The following is a 14,222-nucleotide window of genomic DNA, read 5'->3' on the forward strand; positions in this document are numbered from 1 at the left end:
TATCAACTGTCAATTAATATACACAGCATATCTAAGATACTTAAAACAGTTTTTTTTAGTGTTTATTTTTGAAGGAGAGAGCGACAGAGCATGAGCAGGGGAGGAGCAGAGAGAAAGGGAGACACTGAATTCAAAGTGGGCTCCAGGCTCTGAGCTGTCAGCACAGAGCCCTGACCTGAGCGGAAATCGGGCGTTTAACCAACTGAGCCACCCAGGCACCCCTAAAATACTTTTTAAAGTGACTATTTAGGTCAAACCAAAGCATGCTAAAAATGAAACATTTTCTTACTGAAGGGTCACATGTTGCAAAAATCTAGTCAGTAGTCAGTATTGTCTAAACAACGGATTTACAATAGTTGGCTCTGATACATAAATCATGATTGACCTATTCAGAAGTCATATATCATAAGAGAAAGCAAGGGAACTTGAAAAAGGATATGCTTTAGCTATTATGATGGCCATTTCCCATACTTTAAAACAAGATTATAGTGAACAGTGTAGGAGAGCTATACTATACTGGATTTTTCCTGACTCAACTCATACGAGTTATGCACAGGATCATGGGCTGAGATACTTTCCAAAACCTACATACACAAATAGGCCAAGAACTGAGGATTAATCTTTTCATTTCCCTCGAAATTATCAATACATAGATTTTTTTTTTTAATTTTTTTAACGTTTTATTTATTTTTGAGACAGAGAGAGACAGAGCATGAACGGGGGAGGGGCAGAGAGAGAGGGAGACACAGAATCGGAAGCAGGCTCCAGGCTCTGAGCCATCAGCCCAGAGCCCGATGCGGGGCTCGAACTCACGGACCGCGAGATCGTGACCTGAGCTGAAGTCGGCCGCTTAACCGACTGAGCCACCCAGGCGCCCCTCAATACATAGATTTTTATGTCTTTGGTATTGTACCACTGATTTTAGCAATTAATTTAGTTCTTGCCTGCTATTTAAATAAAATATTACCTTGAAAATAACTTAAGTTACATTGAAAGATATTAATTGGGTTATAAAATTTAAATGGGTATTAACTTATTCTAAGAATCAAATGGCAAAAGATTTTGTCAGATTTGTATTATACACAAATTTTGGTTTTATAATATTTTAAATTTGCTGTGTTATCATAAAGGATATCAGCATTTAATTGAATATTGACCAGAATACATTCTAGACTGTAGATAAATAAATTCTGGAGCAGAATAAATTATAGACTTAAAAAAATTGTCAAGATAGTGGAACCACGTACATTGGGGGGGGAGTTCATTCACTTGAATTTTATTGTGATTTCAATTAATTTTTCAATGAACATTTACCATACATAGACTATGGTATACTCACCAAAGAGAAATGAAACCTAGATCTCCCTTCAGTTAATGTACAGGTTATGGAAGAAACAGACTCGTAAATAATTATAATATCTGTAAGCAGTGCTGTCATAATAGTATGCATAAAATGTCATGGAGCACAGATAAGATAATGGTCTTTTATTTCTACAAGGAGGGCTGGTCAGGGAGAAGAGATGATGTTTGATCTGGACCTTGAAGTATAAGTTGGAATTTGCAAGATGGATGAGGTAGGGAATGGTGTTCCATATTGAAGGATGAGTGGAAAGGGAACAACATAGACCATTTGTCTCACTCTGTTACCCCAAAACTCTAATCCAAGCAATGCTGATTATCTGTTTTGTTTCTCATTATAGGGCACTTGAATTGGCTGTAAAATATAAAACACACGTTGATACAGTTCTTGCTTACCGGCAAAAGTTTTTGGAGACATTTGGTAAACAGGAAACTAATAAACGGTATTTGCAGTATGCAGAAGGTGTAAGTATTATACAGTATTTTACGATAATGTATATGCTTTGTAAGTATACATAATATTCATCTTAATAAGACAAAATAGGAATAATTCATACCATAATCTCAAAATCACTTTTTGCCTTATGATATTATAGTCTTATTTTGACTATATAATTATATTACTGATTTTTTTCTGGAATCTTAAAGCCATGTTTTGATGAACTCAAATCTGTTTTCGTATTTAATTTGTGTTAAGGTTGGGTGCTAATTGATATTTTTAGATAAGCAATATAAATGGCTGGGATGAAGGTTTCTAACTCCTAAATTTTGTCTTCCACCAGCTGTCCCTTCTGCTCCAGGGGAAATATATAAGCACAGAGGGCATTGGCCAGAAAATGGATACTTTTTCACTTTGCAAAATTCTAGGGAGCTAGTTAGCACCTAGAGTGGAGCCTAACCCAGGTAGACTTCACTGTCTAGAACCAAAGAAGGCTAAACCATTGCCTCTCAGATCCCTACCAGAATCTCAGGTTTCATCACTATAATTAGAAGAAAGTCATTCCAGTATGTATCAGCCCATGTGCATTTTGCCCAAGTGCCTAAAGCAGGACTATTGTAGCTACCTGCTTAGATCCATCTAGGCTCAGGCTACAGAAAGAGAGTTCACCTCTAGCCATGCAGACCCAAGAGACTTACAATCCCAAGACAGGGGCAACCTTCCTCCCACCTCTGTGAACCAGTTGATTTTCTCAGCCTTTTATTCATTTTATTAAAAAAATGTTTATGAGTGCTCACTCTGGGCCAGGTATTATGCTGGATGCTGAGTCAGATATGGCTTCTGTTTTTGTGGAGCTTGTAGACTATGTGGGAGTGCTGCTCCTTGGAGATGGAATAAAATGGAATGTTCTGACCTGTCCTAAAGGGCAGAGTAAATTAGAGGAACCTTAGGAAGAGGAAAGAAGGTAGGAAGAAGGTTCCTACAATTTCTACTAAAGCCAACATTATACATTTATCATATGACTTGATAAACTCAGTCTTTCTCCTCTTATGTAGGGAAAAACACAGTTCTTCCCTGCTATGAGTCTTTCACCTGTAAGTCTTCTTTACTATTCACACAGAACACTTCACTTCTGGTCACCTAACATGTGGAGGTTTCCCCTCATGCCAACAAGCAGTCTCCAACACCAGCTGTGTGTCCTACAATTTTTTTTTTTTTAAATTTTTTTAACATTTTATTTATTTTTGAGACAGGGAGAGACAGAGCATGAACAGGGGAGGGTCAGAGAGAGGGAGACACAGAATCCGAAACAGGCTCCAGGCTCTGAGCTGTCAGCACAGAGCCCGACGCGGGGCTCGAACTCACGGACAGTGAGATCATGACCTGAGCCGAAGTCAGCCGCTTAACCGACTGAGCCACCCAGGCGCCCCTGTGTGTCCTACAATTTAACTCAGCTCTGATACTGCCTAACTGGAGATAGTATCAGATTCCACAGGTGAAGGGCTCATTCCCACAAGATTGCCCTCACTCCCCATCAGATGCCAGTTACAAGCTCAGATTATCACCTGTGCTTCTGACTGACCAGCTATAGATCTGCAGTCCCAGTAACCCCTGCCTTAGGTTTCAGATGCAAGTCACAAGTCCAGGTTGTTACCTGTACTTCTGACTGACTTGCTGTAAGTCAGAGGCTCCCATTCCCCCTTTCTGGTTTGATTAGTTTGCTAGAGTGGCTCGCAGAACTAAGAAAACATTTACTAATGTTTACCAGTTTATTAAGGGATATGATAAAGGGTACAGATGAATAGCCAGATGAAAAGATACTTAGGGCAAGGTCAGGGAAGGTCCTACCCTCAGGAGCTCCTGTCTCTTCAGAGTTGGGGTGTGTTACCCTCCCAGTGTGGATGTGTTCACCAGCCCAGGAGTTCTCTGAACCCTGTACTTTGGTATTTTATCGAGGCTTCATCACATAGGCATGATCAGCCATTAACTCCATTTTCAACCTTTCTTCCTTCCCAAGGGAATGGGAACAGGACTGAAAATTCCTAGCTTCTAATCATGACTTGGTCTTTCTGGTGATCAGCCCTCATCGGGAAGCCATCCAAGGACTCTCCCAGAGTTGTGTCTTTAAAACAAAAGATGCTTCTATCACTCAGAAAACCCCGTGTCAGGAACTGACGTCAAAGACCAAATATTAGAACAAAAGATGTTCCTAGTGCTGTTATCACTTAGGAAACTACAAGAGTTCTAGGAGTTCTTTGCCAGAAACTGGGAGCAGCGACCAATTTATATATTTTCTATTGCCTCACACCATATTTAGAATACTGAGTGTCATGATCTGCATTTTTGGACTTCAGAATAGCTCTCAAGGTATAAAGCCTTTGAAACCATTCTTGGAGTTCTGCAATGCAACTTCAGCATCTGGATCCAGGACAGACACAAGTTGTCTGTTTCTTGGTAGGAAGAGGTGTACTTTACAGATGTTCCACAGACTATTTGTTTCATTTGAAGCTTCACTATTAAAAATGAATCCTCTAGGAGTTTGGGCTATGAGAGCTTGCTCTACTACTGGGACAAATTCAGGGTCCCTGGGACCTCTGAGGACTACACTCTAATCCACAGAGTAGGACAGCAGCCATCACCACTACAGTGCTAAGCAGCCTAGAGAATCACCCATCACCTGATCTTTTTGTCATGGTTTTGAAAATATGATGATATGTTAAAACTGAGCACCCATGTTAAATTTACTTTATGGCATAATTTTAAGCAGATACATACTACTCTGCTTCCTCTTCATCATCCTTGCCATCAATATATTTTTCAGTATTTTCACATTAGGTGCTTTGGAGGACATAGAAAATATAACTCTTCCCCACAAACTTATAATTATTGTAATTTATATTATAATTATTACATCATTATAATTAAAATTGTATTTTAGATAGCAAAAATTTAACATTTTTATCTTCTTTCTTATTATCTATGTATTCAACTGTTAACCAAAATGTAATACTTCAATCACAAGAGTGGCAGAAATTTTCAGAGATTTTTTTAATCCTGAAACTATATAGGTTACTTTGACTCCCTATGGTCCTACATTCTAGTATCCTTTTTTTCCCTCATAAATGTAATTTGGAAGCTAACTAGAAATTATAAAGCAGTATTTTAAGATGAAAATTATTTTTTACTCAAAAATTTCCCACTATTTATCTACCTTAGCCAAAATTTTGATTATATAAACATTTTATTTGCTAAGTGTTAAGAGAGCATTTTTAAAAACTAAGAAATTTATTCTAGGTATCTAGTGAATTCTGGTGGGTTCATAGTACATAATGTGGAAGCTTATACGAAGTCAAAAGTTTCATATATGTTTGTATTCATGAGCCCTGAAATGTTATTTGGGCATTTCTAGTTTAAAATATGGAAACCTGCGATTTATACAAGGTGGACTGTCTTCTAAGACCCCAACTAGAGTCATTGTACCTGGTCTACAACAGTAAATATTTGTAAAATAATTTGTAAGTCGGCCAATAAAATTCACTTGAGGAATATACAATCTACCAAATATATTGTGTACAAGAAGAAAAGTAGAAGAACCAAGAAATGTTTAAAACATTATTCTAGGAGAAAGAAAACAGTGGAAATATAAGCAAACCCAACAACTTGAGAACAGACTTTCAGAAAGTATAGAATTTTGAAGAAGATCCAGAAGAGCCAGCACTCTAGTTCAGACAAACCACGTTAGGCATAGCTACTACCTAAGCTCTTTTGCAGGTTTTAAGGCCTTGTAATCTTATGATTATATATCTATATATGTATCTATCTATATGTATATCTATATGTATATCTATATCTATATCTATATATGTATCTATATATGTATATATGTATCTACATATATATCTATGTATCTATCTATATGTCTCTACATATCTATATGTCTCTACATATATATCTACATATATATCTATATATGTATCTACATATATAGGTATCTACATCTATATCTATATCTATTATGTATCTACATATATATTGGTAGGTGATAGTTCATCTGGTAGGTAGTTACTTATTCATTCAATATTTATTGAGTACTTTCTGCAGACAATGTACTCCCCTTCTATTTCAAATAGAAAAGTAAATATGGCAGACACTGACCCCAGCTTTATGAAGCTTATATTCAATGGAAGCTATAGTTAATTATACAGTTGTTAATTTCAATTGTGATCATTGGCTTGAAGATGCTATAAAACTTGATGGGTGGGGTGCCTCAGTTGGTCAAGCATCTGACTTCGGCTCGGGTCATGATCTTGCAGTTCAGAAGTTCAAGCCCCACATCAAGCTGTCTGTTGTCAGTGTGAAGTCTGCTTCAGATCCTTTGTTCCCCCCTCTCTCTGCTCACTCCCCGCTCACGTTCTCTCTCTCAAAAATAATAAATAAACATTAAAAAAAAAAACTTGATGTGTAGGGAACCTGATCTAGAGTGGTGGGGATTAGCAAAGACTTTCTAAGCAAGGCAAACAATATTTGAGCTGAACTCTAAAGAATAAATAGTAGAAGCTGACTGGATTTGAGGTGGGAGAGGAAGTGGGGATGGGCATGTTCCAGGCAGAGAAAAAGCTCTTAAATGGGAAACAGTAAAGAACAAAAGGGAGATTAACTTGAGGGTTTCATAGGGCAAATTAAGGATTTTGGACTCTATCCTAAGACATATGTGAAGTCATTAAAAGGAAGTAACATGATTGCTTTTCCCTTTTAAAATCCTGATTCCTCAAAATAAATGGAAACTGAAGAGTTTTCCACAAAATTATCTTGAGTAGGATTTTGTCAGTGTTAAAGGATATATATGATAATAAGACCAAATGTGTGAGGTCTTGAAAGAATGGGAAGGAGTCCCTAGTAACTGCTCTGGATCCTGGGTACTGAGTAGTTGGAATATTGGTTGGGACCAGACATTGGAGGGTCTTAATACCATGTTAAGAGAATAGACTTCATAATGCAGGCAATGGGAAGGCTTGGAGGTTTGCAATCAAGAGAATGATTTGAAAGATACCTTTTGGTGTAGAAGATGGATCAGAGGTAAGGGTGGTGACTAGGAGACCAGTTAGGAGATTACTATAATAGTTTCACCAGGAGATGGTTGGGGTGGTAGTTAGGTTGGTTAGGCAAGACATTTGAGAACAACTTCAACATTTCTGGTGTGGTTGACTGGTAGATGGAGAGGGATGCCATTAATCTAGATAAGGAACATGAGAATATACAAGTTTTAGACCTTTTGAGTTTGAATACATGAAAATATACATTTTTTTTTGTTTGAAGTCCCTGTGGGGTATCCAGATGGAGATATCTAATAGGCAATTGGAAATATAATTGTGAACATTGAAGGATACTGACAAAGAGGAATCAGGGCATGATAAATAAATTTATGGTCATGACCATGTAGGCATAGTTGAAAGTATGAAAGTTGATGTCATCTCCTAGGAAAGTATAAAAAAGTTGTGGTTGGAATCCTGATGAATACAAATACTAACAGCTAAGAGGTTACCTAGGGAGGGGTACCTGGGTGGCTTAGTTGGTTGAGCGTCCCACTCTTGATTTTGGCTCAGGTCATGATCCCAGGATCATGAGATCAAACTCCCCTCCATACTCAGAGTGGAGGCTGCTTGAAATTCTCTCTCTCTCTCTCTCTCTCTCTGTCCCTCACCCTCTACCCTTCTCCCCCACTCACATGCGCACATGCTCTCTCTCTCAAATAAATTTTTTAAAAATTAAGTAAAACAAAGTATAAATTACTTAAAAAAAGAGGTTGTCTAGGGAAAAGAAACAGGAGGAAAAAAAGACTGAGAACATTGAGAAAGGAGAGCACAAACCAGAAGAAAATGGTATTATATAGTCAGAGATTTTTCAGAGAGCTTTGGTCAACAAGATCTAGGGAATGCTTCTGCATCAGGACCTTTTTCTTCCTTTTTTCAGTGTGCTCTTCCCCAGATATTCCCATGGACTCACTAATCTCCTTTAGGTCTTCACGTCAAATTCTCAGGGACGTCTTTTCCTACCACTCTGTTTAAAATACAACCCCCCCTTCCCCCACCTCCACTCCTGGCACTCAGTATTTCCTTTCCCTGTTTCCAAAACTCTTACCACTTCTCACATCTTATATATTTTTAGGGGCACCTGAGTGGCTCAGTCAGTTAAGCCCCCAACTTCAGCTCAGGTCATGATCTCGCGGTTTGTGAGTTCAAGCCCCACATCAGGCTTTTAAAGAGGCACCTGGGTGGCTCAGTTGGTTGAGCATCTGACTTCAGCTCAGGTCATGATCTCATGGTTCATGAGTTTGAGCCCTGCGTCGGGCTGTGTGCTGACAGCTCAGAGCCTGGAGCCTGCTTCCAATTCTGTGTCTCCCTCTCTCTCTCTCTGCCCCTCCCCTGCTCACGCTCTGTCTCCGTCTCTTTCAAAAATAAATGAACATTAAAAAAATAAAAAAAGAATGCAACACCCCCTTCCCCCAACTCCACCCCTGGCACTCAGTATTTCCTTTCCCTGTTTCCAAAACTCTTACCACTTCTCACATTTTATATATTTTTAGATCTTCCACTATTATTTGTCTTTGCTTATCTTTCTATGAAGACTGTGATTTTTATCAATTAATTCACTGCTGAAGCCTTGCACCTAGAACAATCCTTGGTGTATAGTAAGCACTAAATATGTATTGAATGAGTAATCGAATCATATGTAGGATGAGGAATGAAAACACTTGATGGTGGCTTTAGTGAAAAGTTCATGAAGTGTGGTAGGAGCACAGTCACATTATAGTGTTCTGAGGACAAAATGAGAGTCAGGAATGAGAAGAAGAATGAGGGTGGTAGTTTGCAGGGAGACAGAATTGAGGGGGAAGGATGATGAGCAGCAGCCAGTGTAGCAAGGAAATTGAAAATGTGAGTAATATAACTGAAGGCAGATGTCCCAGGGGAGTGGAAGAAGATGGGATCAGGGATGTATGTGAAGAGGTTGGCCTGAGACAGAAGGGAAAGAGAGATGAATACAAATGTAGGTAAATTTGTGTGAAGAAGGAGATTAAGCAAATTCATGTCTGGTGGCCACTGTATTCTCTGGAAAGCCATTTGGTATGATTTTTGAAATTACTTCTATGTGAATAAGAAGAATTTACCAGGGACTAGAATAAGAAGTACCAAATAGTACTAACACACCCTATAATAGGAAAAGATGTGTCTTGGTGTAGAGATCAGTCACTTGAAAGCTGTCATGATGAGTACATCCTTATCTAAAACCCACTAGTAAAAGTATTCTAGTCCAAGAACTAAATTAGCAGTAGAACACTGTTCTAAAACTGGATAAATGCCAAAGTGAAAGTGAAGCATTCATTTTCAATAGGATAACTGTCAACTGGCTCCCTCATTTGTACTCTAACAAGTGATAGTATAGATGGCATCAATTTACTTGATGGACTTCTGGTGCAACAGAGCAACAGTTGCTCAGTGTACGGTCAATATATGGTTTTATTGTGATTGATCTGAAAAACATATGTAAGTCAATTTAAGGCTGGAAGAAGGCCAAGGCATTTATCAAGTTTTGTCTTTCTCTTTGCAAATGTTTTGTTAGACATAGAGTGTTTTGCCATTTAAAAATATCAAGTTCTGGCCTGATTGAAAAATGGGTCTTTCAAATAGTCTTAACATTTGCTCTGCCTTTCAGTGAGCGGTCACTTGCATCTTACCACAGACATTCATCTTCTATGAGTGAGAGGGATTCTTTTAATTCATCCATTTTATATATTATAGACTAGTATATGGAATTGTCTCTTTTTCAAAGTGGCAAAAATATCCACAAATTGCCATGCAGAAATTTAGATGAAAGATATTGAAATAAAAAAGAACCAATACTTTATCAACTTCTAGCATAAAAGAGGCACAAAGCCCTGATAAGGTTAAACTTATCTCCCAGTTACTTAAAATAAATCTGCTCAGGCAGCAAGTAGTACCTAAGTCTGGTTTAATGCTACTTATTTCACTCAACTCCCCTATATGAAGATGAAAACCTATTCGCTTTTGGCTCAGTCTCAGGGGTTGGGGCTTATTTCATTGTAAATCGGAATTAGGTTAATCTAGGACCCAATTTTTCTGTACCTTGCCTGGGACAACACACATTCCTAAAGTAGTCATCTCCAAATTTTTCTAAACAATAGAATGCTTTTTCCTAAAGAAATTGTTCACAGATGTCAGGGCAGAGTCCATAGCTAACAGCAAGTATAATCAGCTTAGGGGAAAGGCAGGGTAGAAGGCATGGCTGGAAAAATGGCCCCATGTCAGTGGGGCATGTGACTTGATCTCCCGGTTTTGAGTCTGAGCCCCACATTGGGCATAGAGATTTAAAAAAATGGAAACATAAAAATGGTACCACTTTTCAGTGATTGTTTTTACATGTCCCCCAGCCTTGATTATGCACTGCACTTTCTTTAATATCTTTTTGTTGTTGTCTAAACCATCACCATGTCTGTATTACTTTAATAGTTGTTGTAAAGGAGTCCCTTTTTCAGAGTATGCTCAGGAGAAACAAATGCTCCCCTATTCTTACTCATACCTAGGCTCTAATGGAAACCTCAGTGAAAAAAAAAAAAGGTAAAATGCTAACCCATTTGAAACATGGCCTCATGGCTAGGGCCCTGTCCATTTTTCCTCTTGTTTGGAGGAGAACAGTCCACCTTCTCCCCCTGTCCCTGAGGCACCTATGCAGAATCTGAAGGCTCCATGAGACTATTTAGATGTAGTTTTATCAACAGCTACAACTAGATTTTGGTGTTTTGAATCATGATGAGAATCTTTCCTTTTAATTGTGGTAATTGTTCTGTTTGGTCTTATTCTTAAAGGTATTTTTTATTTAAGCATTATTTCTTTTTTTTTTTAACATTTGTTTATTTTTGAAAGACAGAGAGAGACAGAGAGTGAGTGGGAGAAGGGGAGAGAGAGGGAGGGAGACACAGAATCTGAAGCAGGCTCCAGGCTCTGAGCTGTCAGCACAGAGCCCGATGCAGGGCTCGAACCCACGAACCTGGAAATCACGACCTGCACCGAAGTCGGATGCTTAACCAACTGAGCCATCCAGGTGCCCCTTAACTTGTCTTTCATGCTCTCTTTTTTCTCTAGTGATTTAGAAGCCATCATTCTATTTTTTGTTTACTCTTGGTTACCTTGGATTAAGCAAAACTGTGTTATACTATATCAGTATTTTTCTTCTTTTCTTCTTTTGCAGCTCCAAATAGATTGGGAGAAAATCAAAGCCAAAATTGAGATGGAAATTACCAAAGAACGAGAGCAATCATCAAGCAGCCAGTCCAGCAAGCATATAGGTCTAAAGCACTAAATTCCTTGCTTACCATTAAGAAATTTTACCTTTTGAAACATTCTGATTAACCAAGGATAATTGTATTTTTATTGCTAAAGAAAAAGGCAGAATCTTTAAGTATAAGTACTTGCTGTGTATTTACCACTAAAAATACATTCAGAAAGACTAAGCACAAAATAATTGATGCAGTTTCATCTTTTATATAGTTTAGTCCAATAATTAGCAAAATATTCTCATATACTTATGATACACCTATGTAGTATTGCTTACATTCCAGTTTTTTGTCCATTATTTTATCCCTGAATCATCAGCATGAACAAATATTAATGCTCATAATAAACCATTGGACCCTTTAAAATGTATGATAGCATTAATTTTTATTTCACCACTAAATCATAAGATGTTCCAAAAGTTTACTTATACAACAAAAATACATGAGGATGGATTTATGAAAATGTATAACAGTACATACATTTGTACATCAGTATTCATAGGATTATTAACAGTAGCAAAAAGGACAAAAAAAAGATGCCTATCAACAGATGAACGGATAAACAAAATATGGTATATACATACAGTGGAATATTATTCAGCCTTTAAAAGGAAGGGAATTTTGATGCATGCTACAACACGGATGAATCTTGAAAATAATGCTAACTGAAATAACCCAGACTACTGAATGATCCCACTTATATGAGGTACCTAAAATAGGGAAGTTCGTTGAGACAGAAAGGAGAATAGTGGTTGCCAGGGATTGGAGGGAGGTGGATATGGGGCATTCTTGTTTAATGAGTACAGAATTCCTGTTTGGGATGAATGAGTTCTGGAAATGGACAGTGGCGATTATCGCACAGCATTGTGAATATACTTAATGCCACCGAATGGTACAGTTAAAAATGGTTAAAATGGTAAGTTATATATATATCTGCACCATAATTTTAGAAATATATCTAGAATGGACAAGAAATATTTTTCTCATTACTCTCCTGACTTGAGAATGTTCACGCACTAGGGTCCTGGAGTCTGAATTTGTGAAAATCTCCTTAAATGATAAACCTGTTTGACTACTTTCAGTATGTCCTAAAATATTGCCACAGAAGCTTTTGAACATTAGCCCAAATACTCCTTAGAAAGTCCTCCATAATGTAAATTTTGGAGAGGCATATTATAGAGTGGGTATATGCATATTCACTGGAAAATGATTACCTCTCTCATTTTCATTTTAATTAATGTATATTTATTTTATGAAAATGTTCTTGTCTTTTCAACATATTTCTTTTCTTTTCTGGAATGTTGAAATATTCTGTTCTTCAGATGCTGGGTACAAGAGTGAGTTTAGTTTGTGAAATATGATTGAGCAGTTTACTTATAAGTTGTACTTATTTATTAATGTTTTCTATATAATGTTATATTTCAATAAACAGTTTAAAAAGAAAAATGATTAAAAGGGTAAATTTTATATCATTTATTTTACTACAGTTTTAATAGTTAAAAAATATGAAAAATGTCTGCATTCTAACAATTCGGATACTAACAAGGTGTTCTACAATTCAATTCTGATACTACCCAGAGTTAGTGTCAGGTCCCACAAGTTAAAGGACAGCATTCCCAATTAGACTGTTCTTATTTCAATTGTCAGCCACATGCGGGGACCCCAGGATACCCACACTTCTGACTTGGCAGCAAATTTGGGGGTTTCTACCATGCCCCCTTTGGGTTTGGTACTTCGAATGACTCACTGAAATGCTTTACTTTTAATTATAGTTTTATTATAAAAGATATAACTCAGGAGCAGCCAAGCAGAAGAGATGCATAAAGTCTAGGAGAAAAGTGAGGTCTGGGAGGGGTGGGGGACAGGGTTGGGGCATAGAGTTTTTCATTATGCCTACTCTTTGTAGAGAGAAGAGAATCTAGGACCGTCATTCTCCCAGAACATTGATGTGCTCACCAATCGGGAAGCTTTTGTAGGACTTGCTGTTCTGAATTTCTCATCAGGGTTTTATTACATACGTGCAATTAATTAAATCACTGCCCATGTGATTGAAATCTTCCTCTCCCTGGAGGTCAGGTGGTTGAAAGTTTTAGCACTCTAACCATGTGGTTTTTCTGCTGACCAGTCCTCATCCTGAAGCTATCTAGCTTCCATAACACAGACACACACACACACACACACACAGAGTAGTCACCTAATTAGCATAAAAAAGGTGTTCCTATCACTCAGGAAATTCCAAAGATTTTGAAAGCTCTGTACCACCCACCCCCTACACACTCCACCTCAGACCAGGTATATTCAGACCATCCCCTGCTCTTTGACCATAGGATCTTCTATGGCAAAGGTACATACCTAACTGAGCATAAAAAATGCAGCAATATTTAAAGGAATCAATGTGGGGTAAGGATAGGGAGCTATTGATCAAGTTCCCAGTATGGTTATCTGTATCAGTATTATCTTCCCAACAATCCAAGTGGGTTATATCATATCACATTATGATAGACATAAACTGAAAAATAAGAGCCAAAAGATTCTGGCACATTACTAGAATCCCATGCAGTCTCTAATAATTAGTCCAATAATCATCATATACAATGACCATAATGTCTCTCAGAGTGAGGGCACTTAGGTTTACAGGCTTCATTCCATGTGGTCTTGTCAAGTTCCAAAAGCAGGAGTGGTCTCAGCTTCACATTTTCAGGCATTTGTTATAATTGAGTTAAGAGACAATATCTCTTGCTCTGAGCTTCTTTCCAAGCATTAATATTAGAAACACATTTTATTCACACTGCACGACACATTTATTCATACCTTTATTCTTAGCCACTATTCCTCCTCTCCATTTATACCCAAACCTTTTCACCTTTGGAAGGGACCTTAGGTTCAGCCACTTTGCTGGTCTAGCTTGCAGACAACAATACAAGTCTAGCAAAGGCCTCCCCCGAAGTCTACTCCCATTCACATAGGGTAGGGTTATACAGGTACAGGACTAGTGGGCTATTTCTACCAATAGGCAATATAACTGGATTCGTTAGCCCCAATGTTGCCAGATAGAGTGAAAGCACAGCTCACCCA

At 37.8% G+C, this 14,222-nt stretch overlaps 1 protein-coding gene across 7 annotated transcripts in view; it reads left to right on the forward strand.

Moving 5' to 3' along the window:
• Positions 1–11,513, forward strand: part of IFT80 (intraflagellar transport 80) — a 146,876-nt gene extending 135,363 nt beyond the window's left edge. For all 7 annotated transcript variants that reach the window (XM_042956126.1, XM_042956128.1, XM_042956123.1 and 4 more), the window contains 2 exons: positions 1,701–1,824; positions 11,063–11,513. In XM_042956126.1, the coding sequence (XP_042812060.1) occupies positions 1,701–1,824; positions 11,063–11,173 (235 nt within the window). In that variant the 3' untranslated portion in view covers positions 11,174–11,513. The remainder of the gene's footprint in view (positions 1–1,700; positions 1,825–11,062) is intronic.
• Positions 11,514–14,222: the final 2,709 nt, after the last annotated feature.

This window comes from Panthera leo, chromosome C2 (genome assembly GCF_018350215.1).
Source record: "Panthera leo isolate Ple1 chromosome C2, P.leo_Ple1_pat1.1, whole genome shotgun sequence".
NCBI classification, from domain to species: Eukaryota; Metazoa; Chordata; class Mammalia; order Carnivora; family Felidae; genus Panthera; species Panthera leo.